The sequence below is a fragment of the Rhinatrema bivittatum genome, chromosome 11 (assembly GCF_901001135.1).
Source record: "Rhinatrema bivittatum chromosome 11, aRhiBiv1.1, whole genome shotgun sequence".
Lineage (NCBI taxonomy): Eukaryota > Metazoa > Chordata > Amphibia > Gymnophiona > Rhinatrematidae > Rhinatrema > Rhinatrema bivittatum.
In genome coordinates, this window is record NC_042625.1 from 59,902,941 (window position 1) to 59,929,442 (window position 26,502).

The following is a 26,502-nucleotide window of genomic DNA, read 5'->3' on the forward strand; positions in this document are numbered from 1 at the left end:
TACGGTAGGCAAAAATGGTCATGATCCCCCACCCGCCCTCCCCCAGGGCTAGGGTTCTGCCCTTGCAGAAAACTGTATTCCCTTCAAAATCTCCTGGGAAATCACTGTCCATGGAAAAGAAGAGAAATCCAGGTAGCAGGAGCTGAGCCCAAAGCATCCTGCATGTGCACAACTCTAGGCCCTGCTGGGAGTTCCCTACCCTGTGTTCCAGGCTGCAAGAGGGGTGCCTGCCCTTCAATTCTGAGCTGCAAAATGGCTGCTGGGGCAGTCAGGGAGGATCGAGCTGCCTCTCCAAAGCCCGAGTCCCTGCCAAATCCAAACCCCTCTGCTGGTACAAAATCGCAGCTAGACAACTCTCCACGGGCCGAAGAACACTTGTGGCACACTGTAGGAACCGCTCCATTGGAAACTTTTGCAAGTGGCACACTGAGCAAATTGCAGTTTTCCCTGCCAGTGACATCTTATCCCACACGATGCTGTGTCCATAGGTGCAGGAAAACCCTGATGCCCAAAAATAACTCCCCCTCTCATCGCCACACTGCCTCCCGCAGCTAAACCCCAGTTCTCTTGCCCTGCTGCTGCGGCCCCTTTGCTGAACAGGTCCTCCATTGGCTGTTTGCTCACTATTTAATCTTTTTTATTTTGTTCAAAATAATTCAAAATCAGCCATAAACATAATGAGACATCCCCCTAAACAGCCCACAGGAACAAAAATCAGGGAGGAATGAAACGAGGGGAGGAGAAGGAGAGAGGGAGAAGGGGAAGACAGAGGAGTTCCAAAGCCTGCCCCCCCCCCCCCGGAAGCCCATTGAGAGAGCCATGGTTATCACTTCAGAAGCTCTGATACTTTCCCACTGTGTTGGCCCTTCAGAAAGGGGATAAGAGATAGGGCTCCTGCTCAGCTGAGGGAGGGAGAGACCAGTCTTTCACCTCAGGAGCCTGAACCATCATGTACAGCCTTCCACACAAGAGAATGCTTGCCTACCATCTGCTAGAGACAGAGAATACTGGCAGGCTGGTGTCAGCATGGTTGCATATAAAAGGGTGACCATCAGCGAGCCTCTTGATCTGTCTCCATCTGCTGGTTGGTGTGCATAACCTGTTGCAGAGGAACCTGTGGAAATGGTCTGCTTCAAAGTTACCTGTCCAGTATGTGGGTAAACTTATGCAAGTATGTCCTGTCTCCATGTAAGTTTACCAGGCCTAAGTGGAGGTGTTCCTGGGAGTGGAGCTGGGGAAGGGTTTGGACTTTATGTGCATAGTTTTAGATTTTCAAACGTATGCTGTTATTTTCCTGAAACTTTCCTGTGCAGGTCATTTTTGTGTGATAATTTTCAAAGGCAAAGTATTTTTCTTTTGAAAATTAGTGCAATTATGTGGCTGTTACAAAATTAACCCCTAAAAGCTCTGGCTCTTGTTTAAGATAAGCAAAGAATTTTAAAAAGGAAGCAGTTAACCACTTTTACTGCCTTGAACAAAGATTTCAAACAAGCCGGTACTAAGACAGCTTCTCTGCTAAGTAATCTTTTGATGGGGAAAAATTGTAAGTTTAATTCATGACAGAATTGTTAATCAATGCAGGAGCATCAGCTGAAGGGATGCCCTGTCCCATCTGCTGTAACTGTGGAATTTTGTACTAACTGCAATTTGGCAATAGTTTTCTTTGGCAACTCTCCATAGAGAGAATTAGAATAGTTTAGATGTGGTAATACTATAGATTGCATCATAATTTTAAAAATCAACAGGCTGGAGAACCTCCCTCTTCCCCTCCCTCCCCCAAGAACTAGGATTAGTGTACATAAAAAAAGGCCTAATTTTCTGTCTAGCTAGGTGCCGACATATAAGGGAGTGCTATGCATTAGAGGAGTCTGATGGACACCCATGTGGTCTAAGAGACAAGACCAAAGACCAAAAGCCTGCAGCACCACTGAAGTGCATGGAAAGCAAAGCTGCTTGCCTGTAACAGGTGTCCCTGAAGACAGCAGTTTACGAGCCACAAAGATGGGTGATGTCATCTAATGGTACCAACATGGAACATTTTTCCAAAAGCTTTCCACTGAAGACTTAAGACTCCTTTGAGCAGCAGTTCCCGTGGTGTGCCTCGGTTTTGCAATTAAGCTAATAAGCTCAATTCCAGAATGGGAGGAGGCAGGGTGTGTGTGACTGGTTAACAGCTGTCTTCAGAGAACACCCAAGACAGGCAAGCAGCTTTTTCTTCTCTAAGGACAAGTAGCTCACCTAGCCACACAGAAGGGACTCCCTAGCTAAGGGCTATCTTCAACAATAAAAGGAGAAACAACTAAACCATCAACAGCGCAGAACTGTTACTGGTAGAATGTAAACCTTTCCCCCCCCCCCCCCAACAGAAAAGAATCCAAAACAATATAAATGGGCCCTACAGGACTGGAGTAGGGTGAGTGAGAACTTCCTCTTCAATCAGCTCAGTCCCCCTTCTTTCTGGGAAGTTATCACTCACTCTCCTCTTCTTAGCGAAAAGAGAGGGAAGAAGGCTGAGCTGACAGAAGATATGTCACTGCATATGGAATACATAAAATACTTCACCACGGTGTTACCATGTGTAGCTGATCTGATGCCTGGTCACATGCTGCCTCACAAACCACAATGCTGGATATTTTTCAGCCAATTTGCATTATTTATAAGGCACACGCTGTTGAACAAGATAAGGGAGACAAAAGCAGATGATGTACACAATGTACAGGCAGAGAGGGTAGGAAGCCTGTACTCAAAAATAGTATGCAAAGTAGGCATACTACAATGCTTCCGAGAAATTCTCTTCTACAAGCTAATATGACTGCATGAATGATCATTAGATTATCCAGCATGGCACTAACAGATGGTAAAATAAAGCAGCTCTGCCTTTTTTCCACAGAAGTATGACGGGATCGTACATTCTTTGTTTTTCTCAGACTGGAAGATGCACCTTCATTTCCTACACAGTTCAAAAACATTGTCACTGACTGTACCACCATCTAGTGGAAAAACAGTACAGGAGCTGTGAAAGTCGTTTCAATCTTGCCAACTCAAAAAGCCATTTAGCCCAAGGGTTCTCGAACATTTTAACAGTGAACTCCCAATATTACAATCTAAATCTTTGAGCCCCCTACTCAGGTCTGTTGCTCACCTCTCAAGCTCTGTGTCAAAGGCAGGCAGGCTGCCATTCTCCCTCTGACAGGGGTCTCTCAACCTTCTGTCTGGCCCTCATGTCCATTTCCATAATCCTTTCATCTCCCCCTCTTCTCATAAAAACATCCATCTCTCCTGGGTGCTCAATGCAACACGCAAATGAGCTGCCACACTAAAAGGGACGCACAATGAATACATTTGTGCTGTGTGAGAAGTGGCTGTGTGTCCACAGCAGAATGGCCAGAGCTCACTCCCCATCCCCTGGCAGGGCTGGCAGTGAAAGGACCAATCCCCTTTCAGGACAGCCTTCTGAAGGGGGATTGGTCCATTCACTGACATGTGATCGTGAATGCACCAGTGGGCGGTAAGTGAAGCAGTGAATAAATTAATATTAAGTGCCCTGTGTGTGCAGGTTACCAAAAAGGATGCTCAATTTATGTTTCTGTTTTATCCTGCAGCAGCTAATTTACTGGCACAATATACACAGCCCTGAGTGAGTATATTGTGAGTGTATATTATGCATCCCAAATTTTTTTATTTTTATTTGTTTTTTTGTTGTTTTTTTTAAGGTCAAGACTTTTTTTTTTTTTTTTTGCACAGTGTTGCTTTCTGTTTTTGTTTTTAAGTTGAGTCCATGTCTTGTGGAAAGACTTTATGCCTGCTCTGGGCAGGTGTAAAATTTGATGGGTTAAAAAGGGCGCCTTGGGACACAGAGATTTTTTTTCATCGCGGGGTTATAGTTAATAGCCTCATCTACAAGGAATTTACAACATTTGATGAGCGCTATTAGCTACAAATGAGTTTGGACATGCTGATCCTCTTATTGCATCAGGGGTTATGGACACACGTCCAAGCGCTCGATAACCTATGCGATAGGCTCAGTGCACAATATTGCATCGGCCTGAAGAATTGCCATTCTAGATCAAGACCAAAGTCCCATCAAGCTGATCTGAATTTACAAAAATGTCAAATTAGAGAAGGGTTTTTTTTCTCTCTAAATACTGATAATGCAATGGGACATACCTTTTAAACATATTACTGTGTAATGTATGCTTGATTGGGCAGGATGAGTTAATGAAACAGAGAGGTAGTTGGTGGTATGTGTTTATATGTTGTATATAATGTTTGTGTAAAGGCTGTTTTATACAGATTAGTATTTTTATTACTCATCATAAATTATTGTGGAAATGAATACTGAAAACTGCCTTGGTGGCTTTGGCTGATTTGTGCAGTATAAACATTTTTTTAAAATAAATAAATAAAATAAAATAAGCATCCTGTTTCCAAAAGTGGTCAATCTAGGTCACCTGGCAGGATCACAAAAGTTTGATAGATTCCACGCTGCTTATCCCATGTCCTTCTCTGTAACTTGATTCTGCTATGTCTTTTTTGAGATGTGGTGACCACAACTGCACACATTACTCAAGGTGTGGTTGCACCATAGAGCAGATACAGAGGCATTATGATATGCTCTGTTTTTTTCTCCATTTTCCTAATTAATTCCTAGCATTCTATTTGCTTTCTTAGCTACTGCTACACACTGAGCAGAGGATTTCAACATATCCACGATGACACCTAGATCCTTTTCCTGGGTGGTGAGTCCCAATGTGGACCTTGCATTGTGTAGCTATAATATTTAGGTTGCTCTTCCCGTCATGCATCACTTTGCACTTGTCCACATTAAATGTCATCTGCCATTTGGATGCCCAGTCTCCCAGGCTTGCAAGATCCTCTTGAAATTTCTCACAATCCTGTTGTGATTTAACAACTTTGAATAATTTTGTATCATCAGCAAATTTGATCTCCCATCTCTTGGCCACTTATGAATATGTTAAAAAGCAGCAGCCTCTGTCTCGTTTACATGAAATAATTACATAAATCCTAGGTCCCAGTGGACAACAAGGATTTTGCCTTAATCTGTTTTTCCTGGTCAAATCACTGAAAACCAATCAAATAAATTAAATACCACTCCTCAACCTTTCAATTTCTGAGTGTTTTCATTAATGCCTCCTCTCTTGCTAACCCTTCCATCTCCCAAATCTCACAGCACTTCATTCTTCCATCACCACATCTTTCCCAGTTCTCTCTCATTCCAATTAATTGTTTCTACAGCCCTACTAAACGCACACTTCATTACCTCATTTCTTCTGCCCTGTATCGGTCTCATATACTCACTCATTCACTCCCATTTCCCATGCCTTTTGCCAACTATTTTAAGCCAGATCCAGAGAGAATGCACTGGATCCACTTTCAGCCACCTGGTAAAATGATTTCTACCAGGAACAGACTGACAGTAATCTGAGCCCCTGGGCATTAAGGGTCATTAGCCCCTAATCACTCATCTAAGACTAGGGATGAGTGGGCCCCCCACTACTGCTATGGGCCCTCAAGCACTGCTCTATTGTCTGACTGGTCAGCCTGCCCCTGAGCTTCTACTAATTGCCATGGAAACTCATTCAACTTTTGCCAGAGCCTGTGCCATCCCCATCCTTCCAGGAGTCCACTCTGTGCAGCAGTCCCCGGCTCTCAGGATGGTCTAGGGGTAGGTCTCCCAAAGAAATGCCACCCCCAACCACCAAAAAGCCCCAGGGAGGAAAAGGCCAATGAGGCACACAGTTTTAAAGGCTTCAAAAATTCACTCAAAAGTACTTGTCCAAGCAAGCCAGGCCAGGCCTCTGTACATAGTTCCTGTGCCAGCTAGATGGAAGACACCTGCTGGGCCCATCTTGACAACAGAGTTCCTGTTCTGGCTTGCTGATGTGGATGGTCTATTGTCTGTGTTATTCTGATGCTTACTTGTTATGCCATCCTCTATGCTCTGTCCATAGTCCTGCCTCCTAGATGTAGTCTCCAGTCACTGTACTGCTGGTGTCTCTTCTCATCTCATCCTGCTGCTGGTTCCATGCTGGTGGTCTCTTCTCATCCTGCTGCTGGCTCCATGCTAGTGGTCTCTTCTCATCTTGCTGCTGGCTCCATGCTGGTGGTCTCTTCTCATCTCATCCTGCTGCTGCTGCCTCCATGCTGTCTTCTCCGGCCCTGATCCTGCTGCCTCTATGCTGCGCTCTCCCATTCTTGGTCCTACTGAACTTTGCTGTCGTGGCCTTTAGGTTGTCCATTTGAATGCCCTCTTTCAACATGGACTGTCTGAGCCTTCTCTTGCCATCACATAGTTGTGCTGGTATCAGCTCTAACATTAGAACAGTACTGTTGCGATTGGGTTGCCACTTCCACTTTCTAGGTTCTTTGCAGTATTCATGATTTTGCAAAAGGATAGGATCCTAATACTGTATGTGTCATGTTGCTATTTGTAAAAATGAATGTACATGTCTCCACTAAATATGCTGGTCATTTCAATTACAATGTCATGTGCTATTTGATATCTTGTCCTTGCAGAATGTGATTACCAAAGATATTGAATTGCGTTGATTCTGGTGATTACAAATGTTTAATAAATTGGTCACATACTTTGAAACTTCAGTTTCTCGTTGTGTCGTTTCATTGTGTGGTTTTTGTCTTAAGGGTTTACTAAGTTAAAGGTTTGGGACCCACAAGACCTTGCGTGCTAGAGTGCCATTGGCCATTCCAACTAGGTACATTTCTCACATGCAAGACCATAAAACTGAAAGTTCATTGTATGCTCCCAAGGAAGACAGCAAGAGCAAAACAGGAAACTCCTTACTGTGGAGCTTCACAAGTGGCTCTGTTGCCTTTTCAAGAGATCATTCTCTTAGCTAACTCTTGGATACATGCACATGTATGTGAGATGGGCACGACCTAGCTATTGTTCACCTCCATATGCTGTCCAGTGGAAGAACTATGGCTATGGCTAGAGGTCCTACAATAATGTCTTTACTCTGTTGGTAACCAATTTGTTGTAAAGCTATGTTAATATCATAGTGCATCTATAACAAACCATTGACCTCTTCCATTGTGAATATCTATCACCTCTGACCAAACAATGGGCCTTCTCTCTCTGGGTCTAGCACTGAATGCTGTTATCACATAAGTCTTTAGTCAGATACTTACTTGAAAAGTACATAAAGCACAAGTCTTGTTCATTTCTAGGGAGCAGAAATGTGCAACTGCAGATGCCAGGCACAGAAAGTATATAGTGTAAAAGTAATTCTTGTGTGGTGTTAGGTGAAGTGACACTAATCACCCCACAAGAGATTACTTGGAGCCCCTTACTTGTGTCCTCAATTCCACTTAAAAGGCACTAAATAAAAAAGCTTTTTAGCTATGAGTTTAAAAAAAGATGTCATCTACTTGCAGCCTGCTAGAACACTGTGTCATCCCAGAAAGTAGCATCTATGTAAAGCTCATAGAGGCTGCTGTGTGACAACTGAGGAGCAGTCATGGAGGTGTGGAGGATAGAGAACCCCCCACTGCCCAAACGCAGACAGTGATGAAACCTGCTGTTGCTTGGGACCAGGTAGACTTCAACAGACTGGCTCCCACCCCTGCACTGCCTTGGGTTGTTGATCTGTACATATCTATTAGTTAAGGATGTTCTCACACAATTGTTGCAATAAAGGGGTTACATGTTCCCAAGGCAGAACACCAAGATAAGGCAGGCAGCAGAATTCTGAAGTACCCTTAAATAAGAAACAGGAAAACCAACATAAAGAGCATTACAATAATCAATTGTAGTAAGAACAAATGCTTGCACCACTGTGGAAATCTTTTTTTTTTTTTTTTTTTATCAAGAATGTATTTCAGGTGCTGAAATAAACGTAACTTAAAATAACCGGACCTTAATACCAATTGAATTGCTTTCATGTATTTATTTAGATTTATATTCCGCTTTTCGCACTTTTTTTTTTCAGCGCTTCAAAGTGGATTACATTCAGGTACTGTAGGTATTTCCCTATCCCCAGCAGGCCCACAATCCAAGCTTGCACCTGAGGCAATGAAGGGCAAAGTGACCTGGTCAGGACAGCAGGACTCGAACCCTGGTCTACTGGTTCGCAGCCCACTGCTCCAACCAATAGGCTACTCCTCCACTCCTAGGCAGTACATCTTTCAAAAAGGTACAGAAACCTCCAGATACCGCACAACAAGGCGCTTGCCATCCAAAGAGCGCAAGAGGCGATACTCCGGCGCATCCCTGACCAGTTCAGAGAGGACAAAGGAACTCCCTTTGTCAGATGATCACCCTGGAACCACCACCGGAGGTGGAAACAGATTTCCATCAGCAAGTGGAGCCGAACTGCATAGTCCTGAGATTGCGGGTTCCAACAAGATACCAGAGTGCGCTGAAGAGGACGCATATGCACCCTTGCTCACGTACCACTTAAAGAGTAGCCGCCCTCAAGCCGAACACCTGTAGGTAAGACCACACCATCGGTCGTATGGTGTTCATCAACTGACACTTGAGAAATCAATTTCTGGATCCAAACATCTGGTAGGAAAAACTCTGTCCTGTCCCATGTCGAACCGGACTCCCAGATATTCCAAGGACTGGGATTGCTGAAGATTGCTTTCGGTCAGGTTCACCACCCAGCTGAGTCCCTGCAATAAGGAGATTACCTTGTGTGTCACCAGGCGGCTCTCTGCCGGAGACTTGGCTCGAATCAGCCAGTCATCCAAATATGGGTGCAACAGCATTACTTCTTTTTGCAACGCCACCGCTACTACCACCATAACCTTGGAAAATGTTCTGAGAGCGGTGGCTAGACAAAACGGCAGCGCCCAAAACTGATAATGGCACCCCAACACCGCAAAGCATAGAAAGCGTATAGAAAGTGCTGGTGTTCCAATCAGATGGGAATATGAAAGTAAGCCTCTGACACATCCAAGGAGGTCAGAAATTCCCCCCGACTGCACTGCCATTATCACAGAGCACAAGGTTTCCATGCAAAAATGAGTTACCTTAAAATGACAGTTGACCCTCTTGAGATACAGGATGGGATGAAAGGAGCCTTCCTTCTTAGGCACAACAAAATAAATGGAATATTGCCCCATACTTTCTTGAGACGTGGGCACCAGAACAGCAGCCCTTAGTCTGAGAAGCCTTTGAAGCATGAACTCTTCTGCGGGGAGTGGCATGGGGACACCATGAACTTGTCCCGAGGAATACCGCGAAATTCCAGTGCATATCCTTCTCTTCCAGAACCCACTGGTCCAACATGATCTCAAACCACCTCTGATGAGAATGAGAAAGAGAAAGAGAAAGAGAAAGAGAAAGAGAAAGAGAAAGAGAGAGAGAGAGAGAGAGAGAGAGAGAGAGATATATCCCCCTATTTCCTGCTCCAGAAGGTGGGTCGGCAAACCTTCACTGGAAGGCTTGGGAAGGTCCGCCACCCGAGCCCGCTCCTCTCTTTGACTGCCAGGGATGAATGGACCTGAGACCTACCAAAAGGCCGAGGCCGCTGAAAAGTCATTCCTCTGTAAGGATGAAAATGCCTGGAACCCCAGCGACGACCCCTCATACCAATTGGTGCTTAAAAGAAAGGTGAGAATCAAAGTTTAGGTTTCTAACAATATCTGCAGATTGAAATGTATTCCCATTCATAGAAAAAGGATAATCTTTTAAAAATCCAAATCAAAGCTGTAATATTATGATAAACTTAAAATTTCAGTTTTTGAAAGATTCAATAAATTATTAGCGCACATCTAGGAGTTAATTAATAGATAAACTCTCTGTGATATTTTCTAATAAAAGTAGTAAATTATTCTTTATAGGAAAAAATAGCTGAATATCATCAGCTAGATTTTAAATTTGATTCAATGATGATCTAAGAGGAAACAGAGAGGGTTCAAACAGATATTAAACTGTGCAGTGGATAATACTGAACCCTGTGGAACATCAGACTGAGAGACAAACCAGACAGATGGATTGCCATCAAAACAAACCTGTTGGACCCTACCGCTTAAGCAGGATTCAATTTATTTATTTATTTATTTTAGTTTTTTCTATACCGGCATTCGTGAGGGTATCACATCAATACATATACAATACATAAACACCACCAGCAATTCGCACCAAAAACAATTGGTCCAGTAACAGTAGATGGCAACAGTATCAGACTGATAATATGCTCAAAAACACAGCTATAACCACTCTTCCTGAATCAAGTTACCGTAAGAGAAAATCTGTCACAGACACAAGCAAATTTTCTGTGCTTTTATTCTTGTAGAAACTACACTGATATGGATGAAATACCCTATTAGTGGTCAAAAAATCATCAAGCTGAGTATAGACAGCTTTTTCAAGCAGTTTCCCTTTTCAGTGTAGATTTTCCATCACTGATGTGATACTGACTAATGGACATGGAGACGTTGCTTTGAAGGTTGGAGAGCAGTCTCCAGAAGCCTCCTTTCATAGCCATGCACATAAGGCATTGATGACAATGCTTCAACTTCAATTGATCACAGGGCCATTGCCCCTTAGTTCCATGCTCAAGCACTCAGTCTAATGTTCAGTGTGAGCTGAAAGAGTGAGATCTCTTTTCTCTGGGGCCTTTCGTTTGGGTTTGACACCACAGGATTGATGCCTCTTCCTGCAATATCTTGCTACTCAATCATCCTGCTGTTATGGCCTTTGGACTTGTTTGGTGAATCCAATCTTCTTTTTCAGTTCAAGGTAAGACTGCAGCTCCCCTTGAGGATCCTGAGCAGGTTTGGTGATGGTATGTGATGGCCATCTTCTGTCTGAACTTGGGACAAGTGTTGAAGTTGCCGCTCTACTTTTTGAACATTGTGAAGAAAACTAACAAAGCAAAATTAAACTTAGCAGACAATCAAAGAAGAAAACCGGGCTGAGAGATCTGGCAGAGATCACAGTCTAAAGTGGGCCCAGTGACAGACTGATGAAAAACAAGAACATTTCAAAAGTGACAAAGACCTGTCTAGAGAACCAGAAGTGGTTCAAAAGAGTTATACTGTATGAGGCAAAATAAAGAAAAATGATGAAAAGTCAATAAAATACCTGAAAGGCTCAGCTAGCAGGGAACACCGCTCTGGTTTAAAAAACAATGTCTGTACTGCTATACAGAAAAAGATGAACTAAGGCAGGTTTGCAAGGACACAGCAAGATGAAAACTATTGCGCATGCCCAGGAGAATTTCTAAGAATTTTCCCCAAAAAATCCAGTTTAAAACAGTTTAATTTGAACAAGCCTATTGGTATGATATACTGATTTCAATGCCTTTTTCTTTAGGTTTATTATTAGATACCTTATTTTAAGTATTTCAATCATTTTATATTTTTAGGTCTCTTATTTTATTGTATTTTAATTGGGTATGTTTTATTGTGTGTATATTTATTTAGATATTTTATATACTGTCATTCCATGTAAAGATCACAATGGTTTACATCAGTAACATTCATAGCTATATAATCAACAAATAAAGACAGGCTACAGAGATAGTATTCATCAACAGGCATCAAATGAAATATTCCGTTACATATTAAAGGTCTAGGACATCAGGTGAGAAATACAGAACATTAATACAACAAATTTTATATATTAGTCAGTACGTTATGTTGAAGTTCTTACATTCACTCGTTACATTTATACTTCAAAAAAGTCATAGAATTAGAAAAGGCACAGAGAAGGATGATCACAATGATAAAGAAGATGGAATGATTCTCCTATGAGGAAAGGCTAATGGCTCTCCAGTTTGGAGAAGAGAAACCTGAGGAAGATGTGATAGAGGTCTGTAAAAAAAAAAAATAATAATAAGAGTGGAGTGGAATGGGTAAATGCGAATTGGTTGTTTACTCTTTCCAAAAGTACAAAGACTAGGAGACATTCAATGAAGTTACTAGGTGATACATTTAAGACAAATAGGAGAAAATATATTTTTACTGAAAACATAATTAAACTCTGGAATTCGCTGCCAGAGAATGTGGTGAAAGCTGTTACTGTAGCTAGTTTAAAAAAGTTTTAGATAAATTTCTAGAAGAAAAATCCATAAACCATTATTAATGTGGACATTGGGATAAGCAGTGGATTTCCCTATCAGCATGGAACCTATTGACCTTTTGGGATCCTGCCAGGTTCTTGTAAGATTGGCCACTGTTGGAAACAGGACACTAGGCTTGATGGACCTTTGGTCTGACCTAGCATGGCAAATCTTGTGTTCTTATTCTGTTTCTGAAAGTGGCTAATCCGGGTCATTAGGAAGTACCTATCAGATCCCAATAAGTAAATCAAGTTCTTTGCTGCAGGGATAAGTGGTGGCTTTCTGAGTCCACCTGGCTTTTAATTGTTTATGGACTGTTTGTTCAGAGACTTGCTCAAACTCTTATTATAATTAGCTCCGGCAACAAACTCAACAGATTAATTGTGCATTGAGTGAAAGAATATTTTTTCCAATTTTTTTTTTAAACCTGTGACCTACTAGTTCCATAAAGTGTCTCCTTAGGCCTAGTACTATATGGAAGAGTGAATAACCATTATCTATCTACCTATTTGGCCTCACGCATGATAACCTCTATCCTATTTATTTATTTAATAAACATATATATCACATAAAAAGTAAGAATACAATGAAAGAGGTTCACAACATAACATTTATAATTTAAAACAACAAAACACAAAGATTAAATACAAAATATCATAAAAATAAAATTAAAACTAAAATCTAAAATAACTATATAACTCCAAAACAAAAACACCTCATCTTCAAAGGAAATCTTCACTTACTCATAATATACCCAGGTATAAATCATCTCACCTTTGGAAACAAAAGTGTCTTCACGTGCTTCTAAATTTCAGAAAATTCAGTTCTGCTCTAACAGACCCTGGCATCACATTGCAAACCTGCAGAGCTACCTATGAAAAATGCTTGCGCTGCATACTGCTTCAGTCATACCTTTGGAGATAATGCTGCTATGAGGAAAAAAAATCACTCTGACAACCTTAATTCCCAACCTGGTCTATATCATATAAGCCTATCCTGAGGTATTTAGGATCATTGCCCTTCATCGATTGAAACACGATAATGAGCAGCTTAAATTTATGGAGTGGAGTTCTGAAAGCAGAGATGCTCTTTCCAGCTTAAATGTGGTAAAGAACACGCCGAGAAACGCCATGCTGTTTAAAAAAACGCACACATATAGCCCTTGATGAAGGACATGATTAAGTCCAAAACACGGTACGGTGTTGGGCAAGATTTGAGCGGACAACAAGTGAGCTTGCGTGTGTTATGAACAATGAAATGGAGAATATGAAATAAGATTACAACTTCAGATATATTTCGGCAGAATGGTGGATTTCTATTTACAAAACAGCATGCTTTGATGAGATAAGTATTATATTGAATATTAAGAAAAATTTTATGAAGAGAATTCACGTTAATATTATTTTTCACGATTATAATTTATACAAAAAAATCCTAAAAAATATATGGACTGACCGATGATTATATGTAAGGTTGAGTGATTATGGTTTAATTACCACACTATGACACCTAGTATGATGGTCAATATATTGTTGCTCAATTGCGTCAAATGTGATGTATGAAATAGGAAGGAGGTCAACTTAATCTATATTGTTCGGTTCCATGACCTTTTCCGAATTAGAATTGATCTTTGTTAAGCATTAATTTTGGTTCCCCTATTATATGCTGCCATATTATAATACACCAAATTCATTGGTTAGACTACCCAGCAACTTCACATACAACATATTGCAATAATCCAATACTAAAGAGCCCTACACTGTTTAGCTTTTCTTCATAAGGGAGCTTTCCCATCCCCTTTTATCATTTTTATTGCCCTTCTCTTAATGCCACATTGTTCAATGGTGCTTTAAAATAATATTACCTGGCATGTATCTCCCAGAGCTTGGTGCCCATTCGCTGATCCCATACACAGACAAGTCCTTCTTCTCCTCCGCTGACTATCTTCCAGTCGTCCATGTAAGCAGCTGAGACACCGAGCTGGTGGGCATAGAGGGAACACACAGGCTTGCTGCTGCTGCGTAAGTCATAAACTCTCACTCTGAATGGAGAAAAATTTGTCTGAATGATTAAGATAAGACAACGTACAAATTATTGACAAGGAAAAACAGTAACTTGCTTAGTTCCACAATGAGGAAATGTGATTTATCACTTGGGTCTTTGAACATCAAGGCTCTCCGCTATAAACATGAAGATATGTGATCATTTCATGTTGGCTAGTTTCCTTTTTTTTTTTTGACAGAAATCTTCACATGCTTATGACAATGGGGCCTATATAATAGCCCATGCTGAGCCTACCGTGGGTTTTTCGGTGCTAACCTTACTCAGGCATGTAATATGAGGTTTTAAAGTAAAAAAAATCCTGCTCTAAGGAACAGGTGGAATGCATAGTACAAGTGCATGCAAATCACATGTAAACAAAGCTATTATAGCTATTACAGGGCAATGCAGAAAGCAGGGATACATTTTAGAACGTGTTTTTTAATGTGAAAAAATTTAATGCCTGAGTCAGGCCAGGAGTAACATTTAAGTCACATTTCTGGTGGCCAGTTTAGTCTATTGTGTTGCTGTGTATAGGTGCTTCTCTGCAGCAAACATGGATTAAGTGTGTGTGTGGGGGTGGGGGTTGCTTTTTACTGGTTTGGTACATTTTACAGCTGAGTCAAAGAATTAGGCAGAAGCTATAGAACAAAGAGAGAGGGAAGAAAGAGAGAAAGACAACGCTTTATCGCCCAAGAATGAAATGAAAATCTGAGAGGAGCAGTTAGGGGCGGGGAATGTTGTATGGAAGAGATATTGTTTTAACTTCATTTGTCTCTTCTCAGATCAGTGTGAACCCCAAGGAAGATGAATGTCAGGAAAAATACACACTTGGCCATCTGTCTGTTTTTTTTTTAATTAATATGTTCAAATTTTATATGTGCTTTTAGTACACGCTATGGGCCATGTGCTTGGTTTTTAAAATGTTTTTAATATGTTCTGATTTTAAATATGGTTTTAATAAAGTGACATTTTATTGGCAGACAGGTCGCGTTTTTCATTTTATCACATATCTGTTAACCTTGGGGTACCTGTGTCAGGTTTTGCATCCTTGGAAGAGAGATCTGCAAAACCGGTCTTAGATATCTCTGTACAAGGATGCAGAACCCAGGCCGCCTGTGAAACACAGGCCTGGAAACCTCTTGTCTGAGGATGGGCCCATAATGCTTATCATGGGCTGACCATCTTCATGTCTGACGTTTCCAAACTGTCCTGCAAATTATAGGCCAAAAGGAAGAAAGAAAAAAATGACAAGTACAATTTTCATAATGTTTAGTTAACTTCAAAATTAATTGCACAAGTAAAAGTTCAAGATGGACTTTTTTAAATTTTTTTTTTATTTAAGGGTTTTATATACCGGCATTAGTGTGCAAACATCATGTCGGTTTACATTGGAACTAAGAAAGGACGGAAAGGAAATACAATGAACAGGGGTAAAAGGGAAGGGACATAGCAAAGGCTGTAGAGGAGATAAGGCAAAGATGCAAGAAAACGGTAAACAGTAAAACGGTAGTGAACTATGTACAGAATGGAGTAAAAAATATATACACTAGATACAGGGCCTCCTGACCCCCCCAAGCTGGCCAAAAGTTCCTTTTGGGCCCAACGAGGGTCCCGTAGTGAACCCGCGGGGAATCACGTGACGCCGCGTCACTCCGACGTGGCGCCGACGTCACGTGCTCCTCGCAAAGGAGTTCAGAAATGGCATCCTGACTCCCCGCTGGATCACCAGGGAGTTGTGGTAAGTCTTGGGGGGGGGATTAAGGAGGGTGAGGGGTTTAAATTTTTATTTAGGATCAACAATCGCGATTTCCAACGTATTCAACATAGCTATGTTGAATACGTTGGAAATCCGATCGTTTTCGCCTCATCCCTTTTTTAAGTTAAAAAAAAAAAAAAGTTGCGTTTTACATTAAGTTCAAAACGAATGCACACCCCTACTAACTGCCCCCTCTAGCTCCCGCACACCACTCAATGCCTGCCTTCATCTCCCCTCCCTGGCTACACTCCTCCTATCCTCTCGTCCGCCTGTCACACTCCATTCTCCCTACAGCCATGAACATCCACTCCACTCTTTCAGGAACCTAAACACAAAAGTGGACAAAAAGACAAACAATCAAAGACCAACAATTAGATCCACTCTAAAGATTCACTCAAGAACACAGACAAAGAAAAGGATGGGAATCAGCAAGTGAAAAACAAGCAGCATACAAGACACCACTCAGCAATTGCAAAGCACCAATACCAAGAAAATCTCCAATGACTAGTCCAGAGCCCGCCTAACACATCCTGCACTGACAAAATGGCCCTGGAAGAGGTTGCCTTTTACTTCCCTAAAAGGAGGAATATCCAAAAAAACAGATGGATATCTGTGTATCACCCAGTCATACCACAGGTCAGGCTAGGTCACTTCTGCCAACCAAAAGGGAACAACGTAGCATTTTTTAAACTAGCGCCAATTTTTACTGAATTTTTCTATATGTTGGTTTTAATGCCAGTTTTGGAGTGTTTTTTGGGATTATCATGGATTTTTAGCATCAGTTTGATTTGCATACTATTAGTTTACTACATCATTCAGGGCCATGTGTTTTTATTTTAGATTTATATTCCACTTTTTTCAGCACTTCAAAGTAGATTACATTCAGGTACTGTAGGTATTTCCCTATCCCCATAGGGCTTACAATCTAAGTCTGTAGGACTGAGGCAATGGAGGGTAAAGTAACTTGCCCAAGGTCACAAGGAGCGACAGTGGGACTCAAAACCCTGGTCTCCTTGTTTATAGCCCACTGCTCTAACCACTAGGCTATACCCCAGCACAAGGGAGAATGGTACCCCACAATCCCCCAATCAATTGAAGCAAATCCTGGGTGGAACGTCACTACTCACACCTATGCCAGCTCTTTAGCTTGTAGCAGGTCACATCCTCCCTCTGACTCCATCCTCTCCTCAAGTGTAGTAGGAAAGATTAGTACTAAAGTTTTGTGCTGATTCTGGCACAGGCTTGGTTTTTGTTTTTTTTACATTGTCCCTATCGTTAATTACGTGAATTTCTGTGTAATAGGTACATCATTAAGTACAGACTGTTTTTCCCTATTAAAAAAAACCCCCAAAAAACTAGTAAAGAAATCAAGTCAACAGTGACCGCAGGGCAGAGTTAAGATTATTCAGTCTTAACCAATGGCAGTGCATCTCTAAAAACACACTGACATCAGAGTGTGCTCTGACCTTCCTGAGACTTCAGATGACTAAGGAATGAAAAAAAAAAAAAAAAGGATTTTAAGGGTTAGTGGCATCAAGGGCACATGAAAAGCAAGGGTCGGGAGCACTGGGTACCTTACTATCTATGGCACACATTTAAATGAAACTGAACGATTAAAACGTTTCTTGGCAGGAGAGACACACAGACACGATGATGATCCTATAAAGTTAGTTTCCTATGGGCCTGAATTCATCATCTTCGCAACAGCTCCAAAACCTCTGGCTCTGACAGTCCGCAGCCATTATCCTTCGATCTCCTGAGCCAAACAGAGCCACTCCCTCGTGGTTTCCATTTTATTTTTCTAAACAAGTTTCTGTCATTTACAGAGGTATTTAAGAAGTCCTCATGGACCTTTTTCTCTAAGCATAGTCTAGACATATTATTAACCTTATCTCCCTTCCCCCTTTGATTATAACAGCATTTATTTCTGAAGGGAAAAAAGTTATGAAACTGTACCACCAAGCAGTACTGACTTCCACAACACAGTAATTAAGCAGGATACATTTTTTAATAGCTTCAAAAACTTACCTTTTCTTCTAAAAGTAACCAAAAAGGTTTCAGGTGTTGATAATTTTCTCCTAACAGGTGGATGACGGAAACAAAAAAAAAACAAAAAACCTACAAGTTTTTTTCGTATTGCCAACTTAGAAATTACTTTTTCCAAGGTGAAGTCACCAGTTCAGATTTTTAACATCTAAACGCATGCCTTTTTCCACTTACTCTTAAAAATAAAAAATAAAAAGCAGTGCTCCGTATTTTCTCCACTAAGTATCCTGCCTGCTTATACTGACTTTATGCTGGAAGGAAAGAAAGAAAGAAAAAAAAAAGAAGTCAATTATTTTTGCAACCTGCTCCACTGGTGGGACCGCGGCCTGGGATTTGGCAGTGTTAAGTGTCCGCCTCACAATCTGATAGTGCAGCACAGAACCAGACCAGCACCTGCAGCCTGATCCGAGGCATGGCTAAGGGACAGCTATTAGGAACTGGATTTGTGCCATATCACATGTCTCGGGGGGGGGCACTGGATCAGACATCACAGACTACTAGCCAAAAAAAAGGGCAAAAACTGGACTCTGCGGGCATGGCGGGCACTCTAAAGCGAAAGCTGCTAATCAGCTAAATGGAAGCTGGATTCTGTTCATCTGGAAGTACTTTTTTAGTTTTGTTGCCTGAGGGACACTATATTGTTCTGAAATACACTATCAGTATTATTTGGCATGTAGTCTCGACCCCCCCCCCCCCCACCCACACACACACACACACACACACACACACCCCCCTTTCTCGTTCGCCAAGATTTATCCCAGAGGTTGTTTTTATTTAATCCCAAAAAGTGAAGTCAGCAATGCCAAGCAAATTGTCAGGAAAAGAAAGTCCCCCACTGGCGTAAATACATTCAAAAGTAGTCTCCCTAGTTTGTGCACCAACTATGTCCAACGAATGGCAAAATAAAGTCTACCCAGAGAATGCTCCAAAAGCAAAGCAAAACCTGCAACTGTGCCCAGTTACTACCCAGTACCCTGCTTTTGTTGACAGACCACAAAGGTTGTATTGACAGGTCAGAAAAAGAGACCTTAAAGTTTATTTATAAAGCTTTCTTTCAGTCTGGGAGTTGGGGACCTGCAGAGTCAGCAAAAAAATCCAAGGATCATTTCCTACTCGGTACTGTCTTTCTAAAAGTAGATTTAATCAAAGAGTGCTAATATTAACCTAAATGGCTTCTTACAATGCTGAAATCTGGATTCCAATAAAAACGACAATCATTCTCCCTCAAAACAACTCCCTAGTTTTACAAAGCTCAAAATTTGAGGGCTTCCTTCTGGACAGGAATCAGACAGCACCAGTAAGAACAAACTACTCTCTGGCTGTTACCAGAACACAGCCCAGAAAGTAAAAAACTCCAGGGCTCTAACCCTGGCACTGCCTTTTAAGACTCAGTTCACAAAAGGAGGGTAATTTTCACAAGCTTTTCTGCAAGTAAATGATGCTTTACCAATGGGAAGGGTTTAGTATAAAACTGGCCACGTGATATGCAGGTAAACTTACTCATATGTCCTGTGTGTGTCAAAGTCTACCTGGATCAAGCAAAGGCATTCCTGTTGGGGAAGGGTTTGGACATATGTGCAATATTTTGGGATTTTCAAAAGTGTGGGCATACATTTTCCGAAATGTTTCTTGGGCACAAAGGACCAGATATAATCCTGTGTGGATAGTTTTAGTTGGATAATTTTCAAAGCAAACGTGTGTATATGTTGGCTATGAAAATTGATGTAACTCTTTCTTTAAACAGTCTTTTAGTCCGCTCCTTCCATTAATCAGATGCTTTGTATGCAAATGTATACAAAGCAGCTCATTATTAGCTGCCCATTTTCAAAATTCTCCCAGGTCATCCCGCCCACCCTTTTAATCACCCTGGACTTGTCGTGGTAGTCTAGTGGGGGCCCAGAGCATCCTCTAGGCTCCAAACCCAGAGGTGGCCATTTTCAAACGGTGCTGGGCCAGTTGATAGCTTGCGTTTGCCCCTATCACTTGACAGGCCAGTTGGCACCATTTTGAAAAATGGCCACCACCAGGTGTACTCCAGGCTCCCACTAGACCAGGGGTGGGCAATTCCGGTCCTCGAGGGCTGCAAACCAGTCGGGTTTTCAGGATATCCTTAATGAATATGCATGAGAGAGACCTGCATACACACTGCCTCAGTTGTATGCAAATCTATTTCATGCATATTCATTAGGAGTATCCTGAAAACCCGACTGGTTTGCAGCCCTCGAGGACCGGACTTGCCCACCCCTGCAGTAGACTATCAGGGCAAGTTTAGCAAGTCCAGAGGGTTCAGGAGTGTGGGCTAGAGTGGAAGGCAGTGGATAATATTGAAAAAAATGGATAGCTTTGGGGGTGGGGTCTATGCTACAAATTTAAGGTCTGTAAAGTTTATTTGATGGACTTTGGCTGCCTCATGGAGAGATAGGGAGGATGGGGAGCCAAGAGTAAGCAAGAGAGAGAGACACTTTATAAGGCTCTCATATAAGTCAAAATATTTATACCATTGTAGGAGGGTCAACTAGTAACTTGAGGTGAGGTTTTGGTGGTGGCCTAGAGTTTGGGGGTCAGTTTTACATGCACAGTCAGACGTACGAACGAGCACAGTACACATCAGTAAACATTTGATGTCATTTGGAATGAGGAAAGGTTCACAAAGATGAGATTTCTACAATGTACTCTTGCCCTTTATCAAGCAAGGGCAAATCCCGTTTCAGGCATAAATCACAGCTTAATGCCAGAAAAAGGTGTAATTATTTCCGGTGTTAAGACGTGCAAAAGCGTGTGTTATGCTATCGCATGAAACGTTAAAACACCCCTCTTTTTCATAAACCCCACCCAAACTCCTCCCCTTTGACTAAACTTTCAAAATTTGCATATGAACTGTGCGATGTGAAAAATAACACCCTAACGCAATTTGAAAAATGACCAGTTAGACTGTAAGCCCTCTGGGGATAAGGAAATAACTACAGTACCTGAATATAATCCAATTTGAAGGGCTATGAATTGTGGAACATAAAATTTTGTATTTTACCTTCAATTAGCCATTCATAGAAACAGAACAGGCAAATCTACATGGGCACTTTTAACACATGTATGTAGTAGGCGATTTTCAAATATGAAATCTGCATGCTAAAGAATCTATATATATTGAGAACACTGCAGGCTTTTCAAAATTACCCCTTCAAAGTGCTGTATGACTGGTGCGAATGCATCTTTAGGAGTCTGTACCATCATGTTCATTATATTCTAGATCCCAGAACGTGTTATGATGTTCATATATCAGCTCTAAGAGTCATAACTCCTACAGCTTCTACAAAATAATCCCATAACTATCACAGCCTTGTAAAGAATCACTGCCTTGTCCATTTGTGCTTTTAAACTCATGTTTACAGAGCAGTAATGTAACCGCGTGGTCCCAACACTGACAAAGCTCAGATGAGATCATCATACAACACCATTAACATGCTAACATTCGGGTGCAGATCAAATACAGAAGTACATTTTTTAAAATCATTTAGGAGAAATAAGTGCACCCTGAATACAGAGTGGGAAAGTACTAATTGATTAATGTCTTCATGATCTACGAACTGTCACGCAAGATTCATGAAGAGTGACCAACAATATGAAAAGCAGACTATCAGCTCGTTTGCACGCACCTCCTGTCCTTATTGCCAGTGACCAGCATGTTCGGAGGACTGTCCTTCAGGCTGATGCATGTGAAGTCTCCAGCCGAGTTGCCCAGTGTCACTGAACACTGACTGGTGTGTAGGTTGTACACTTGTATCTGAAATCAGAAGAAACAGATAAACGGGATACAGCAGCAGGTCCCCTCCTATCAGTGTGGATCTACTAATGGGTTCTGGAAGATTTCAAGTGGCTTACAAATAAAAGCACCATTTTGGTCATTGGGAGGACAGGTTTCAAAGCCATTTACCCAGGTAAATAATGATTTTCCCAAGCAAACCGGCTTCTAAACGTGTCCTCAATTCAAAGCAGCTGAAAGTACACGAGATTCTGAGGCACATGTACTTTAAAGCAGGACTGAGGCATGGCATTCCTGTGGTGTGTTTAGGGTGGAGGTTAGACAATAGAGTTCATAGATTGGCCTGTCAAAATATATGCACGCTGTTTTCTAACAAAATCTGCTCATCTCTTGAACCCATGGGCAATTTTCTAAGGGGAAGTATGCAAGTCTTTTCTCTTTGAAAATTAGGTACTAGGTTCAGAAGTACAAAAGTACCTGTTTGAAAATTGCCCCTAAACAAAAAAGAGATGCAATGCATAAAGCAGACCAAGGAACTTATAAATATATCTAAAGGTACATTGAAAAATATCTTTAAACACACATTTCATTCTGAAGCCACTATATTTTGTGGAACTGCATGTATTTTAATCTACAACAGGGTCCAAAATGAAGAAGTGGAATAAAGCAGTGCAGCTTTGAAGGCAGAGACTACACCCCAGATTACTATGAAGGAAGCCGTTTCTATTCTCTGTAAAAGGCCCAGGCAGGGAGGTAAGGCGATGTCTGTGGGCGTGGTGGCACAAAGGTGCAGGCACATCTGGCTCAGGCCGGTCATCACTGGAGGAAAGGATGTCTCATGGACTGCTATGACACAGGCACCTGCTGGCTGAGCTTAGCGTGGCACTGCAAATGTTATGCAAGAAACTCTCTTGGCCTCATCACCTTTGGCAGAGGAGATGAGGATGTACAGAGTAAAAAGTGCTGAATTCAAGAAGAAACATAACATGGTGCAACAGTAGTTACAGGCATTAATTAATATTGCTCTGGATATAGTACGAGATGCTTGGCTTTGAAGTCCTGAAAAGTCACTCATTATTCAAATTTTCAAGGCAAAATACGCTTCACAAGAAAAACAAAAATTTGGAGCTAATTTTTCACCTATAAAGTTTGAAAGTTTTATAAGTTTTGGTCAACAGAGGCTACGTCATGTCACAGAATACTATGCAGCATATTGTCATTATTCTAAGTCACATAAGAAGAAAAAGATCATGCTACATACAACTTGTCTTCCTAAATCCTATTAGCAAAAGAAAAGAAATAATACAAAGGGGCTCACTACAGGCTGTGATAAGAAAATCACCAAGGGCGCAATTTTCAAACGACCAGCACTGCTGTAAGGTCTGTGCAGACTTTCTCTTTGAAAAGCACCCCTAACATCTGCGCCTCCTTTTTCTGATCACAGCTGTGTGCAGTGTGGGTACAGGTGCAAGCCTTATGGTGCTAGGTGTGCACTTTTACCCGCATACAGGGTGGGCAATTTTCAGACAGGTGATTTATGCTTTCTCCCTGTGGAAACCCCTTTGAAAGTTTCCCTCCAAACGTGCAGCCATGTTAGGGATGAGAGCAGTACAATACTGTACATGTAGGCGTTTACATAAGTGTTATGAGATAAGACCAATGCTCACTCGAAAGTGTATGAGTGACTGCCAACACCTTTCTCCCCACTAGAAGTGCTCTTGCCTTTCCGTAGTTTGAACCACACAGGATTCTGTGGTCTCCTCGACAGGGAGAAAGGTGTCAGCAGCTATCCATGCATCTTGAGAGAACACAGAGTAAAGACCACAATTAATTATCTTGCTTCTTTCAAAAATTTAGTCACACTCTGCTTTGGTTGGCATAGTTTGTAGCAAGGATTGGTTCTTCCTATAATGCAGTGTTCCCATCTGTTAGCATTGGGTCTGAGTCCCAGTTCTGATGAAAGACTTGAACCCATTACTCAGTACTACTAAGTCAAACTGATACTTCAAGCCTAGAAACAGTTGCTTACATGTCCACTCTTAGGATAACCTGACTTACTTGGTGGTAATGATCCCAGAAATCCCCAAGAGAGTTTTGTTTTGGGAGGTTTTCTGGCCCAGCAGTTTTCTCCTCCTCCTTTGGACCTGCAGCTCAATCGAAACCAGCCTCTAATGCGGTGAGAGCCTTCATTCAATTGTACTTTGGGTTCTTCCCCTATTTTATACTCCCCTTTCAATTTTATCCAGCCAACGCAGCAATAATCTGGGACCAGAGGTTACAAAGCACAGTTCAATCCAGAACGCAGGTAAGGTGAACCTTAAGCTTGGCCACTAGGTGCCACCATTAAGTGATAGCCCAGACTCCTTCCCCGCAGGGGCTTCCATAGCATTTCCAGATCCAGCCAGCCTGGAGAACACGATCTGGGTCTGATAATCAAACCCCAAGCTCTTTATGCAGCAGTACACAGCACGTGCCATTGAGCCATAGGACTGGCCCAAGGGTTAGAACTGGTGAACGTTTAAAATGCTATAAATTACAGAATGTTTTGATTCTATAATATATTACTCAAGAGCAGTCACAACCCTCCCCCCCTATTTAGTATGAGCATTTTACTTCCATTATCTTCAGCTTATATCAGAAGGAAAACCAAAGAGTTGACATGACGGCTTGTGTTAAAGGGCAAGTAAGGCATGAAGTCTCGGGATGCTTTATAATCCTATAATGCACATAGAGAGGTGATGCCCCTGTTACATAACATTCTCGGGTCGTTGCCTGCAGTTATAATCTCATAATGGACACCAAAGGTTACTGACCTTATGGATACATAATTGGTCCTCCCAAATCCCTGGCTACCCAGCAGGCTACTGTTCCAATGAGGCAATCATGCTCGTCTCTACTGTGGTTTTTAATTTTAAGAAGGGAGGTGAAGGCGATACACAATACGTTTATGTATTATTCATAATATAATCTAACTTTAAAATACATTTTTTTTTTCTTTACAGAGCTAGTTTTATGGCCTCATCCAAAGCAGTTGAAATGAAGGGTTGTTGTGATGCAAAAGTTTCAGTCTCCTGTCCTAGAAGGTCTGTGTGATTCAAATCGATGCTTTCATGGTCCAGAAAGCAAAGGCCAACAAGCCCACAGAACACTCCCTGATGCTGGCAGACTGGTTGCCAATTTCCATACAGTCCTCTGTCAGTCTAAGGATTCTTGTTATTACCAGGAAATGGAGGGGAAGAAACTATATGACATTAAACAAATACTAGCCCCAAGGTGTGACCAACCAATCAGATCAGTAGGTTAGTAAACCCACCACCTGTTATGTTAGGTCACACCATGGAGCCAATAATTTTTAATCTTATATAGTTGTTATATGCGTGTGCATATATCGTTGCCTTGCACTTGGAAATGCCATCTGAACCATTCCAATATTCATCAAGAAATTTGCAGACTCCTCAGAACAAATTAATATGCTCTATTGGAGATGGTTCTAGCAGTATGAGTGCGATTTTTTTGTGCCCATTTTAGGCAAGCAAGATCAATCTTTTTGCTTTGCTCATCTTATAGTTCTTTCCTCCAAGCTTGTATGAGATTCTTGTAGCACAAAAAAAAGTTACCTTCAAATATTTAAATGAATAAAATAAGCTATCAACTATAGTTTCTCCTACATAAGTGGTCAAAGCTGCTGGATGGAAATCAAATGTTCTCTACAACATGTCACAATTCAATGAACCACAAATACCCTGCCATTCTATTTGGTTAAAGACCACAGAGATTACAGAAGACATTATCCATCCCAGAGGCATCACTTTGTATGTTACAAGTCCCTTAATGACCCTTCCCATTTTTCTCTCGCTCTGCCTTCACTCTTAATAAGACTGAGCAAATGGGACTTTGTTTTATTGGATTGCCCCAGACTAAAGATATTAATAATTCATGTAGCAAAGGTTTCTTTTGTTTAAGGCCGTGCATTACATTAATTTTTCTTTTTCGTGCACTGCTTGGCTGAATCTGGCAGCGTTCACTGATGATAGTGACATGTCAAAAGACAGAAAAAATGACTGCAGTCTAACATAAGGAACAAAAAGGCAGCTGTTGCCATCAGTCCATTTTTCAGAGGTTTCCAAAGTTTTTCTTTTTGGAACCTGATGAAGATCTGTGAAAAAAAAAAGGATCAGTGCAAATTAAAATTAAGCCCCCTGAAAAATTGCTTCTTTGAAGACTGTTATAAATATTTCAGGCTCTGCTTTCCATTTGGTTGTTCATTAGGATTTATATTCTGATGATGCTTGATAATCTTCCTCTGAGTCCTCTGTAGTCATACCACCTTAGGTACTAACCCTATGATCTCTTAGAAACTAAGCCGATTTGGACCTTGGATAAAAAAAAAAAAAAACCACATAAGGAACACTGAATAATGCAAGAAGGGGCAGGGGTTGAATCTAGTGATTGCCTGAGGTTATCTTGTGATGAATTGGCCAACATTATTTAAGAATCTGCTGGCCAGTGTCACACATTCTCTTGTTTCAGAGGCTACCCTGCTGCCAAGACATTGAACTGTATTACAGTGAATCCAGTTGCAGACATGGAAACTGACAGAGCATGGATCATGACTTAAAAAGAAGTGACTCAAGAAAATACCTGGATTGTGCCTCTCCCCATGTGATCATAGAAAACCATTCCCTTAGGTCAAAAAAAGAATCAGATAATGAAGCCAGATTGATATGGAATATTATTAAGAAGTTATGATTGCTTGATGCATTGAGCTTGTTAAACAAAGGGGCCAGTTATTGCACATTTTATTCTTTGATGTGGAAGTTCTATTTCTCAATAGATTTGTGGAT

The 26,502-nt window shown here is 41.3% G+C and overlaps 1 protein-coding gene across 3 annotated transcripts in view; it reads right to left on the reverse strand.

Moving 5' to 3' along the window:
• FBXW8 (F-box and WD repeat domain containing 8) overlaps nucleotides 1-26,502 on the reverse strand; it is a 189,018-nt gene that overhangs the window by 13,484 nt on the left and 149,032 nt on the right. For 2 of the 3 annotated variants that reach the window (XM_029619164.1, XM_029619165.1), the window contains exons 8-9: nucleotides 21,552-21,679; nucleotides 13,918-14,094 (exon numbers count right to left, since the gene is read on the reverse strand). In XM_029619164.1, coding sequence (XP_029475024.1) covers nucleotides 13,918-14,094; nucleotides 21,552-21,679 — 305 coding nt within the window. Of the gene's footprint in view, nucleotides 1-13,917; nucleotides 14,095-17,880; nucleotides 17,931-21,551; nucleotides 21,680-26,502 lie in introns of those variants that run through there. The other variant, XM_029619167.1, reaches the window with a different exon arrangement.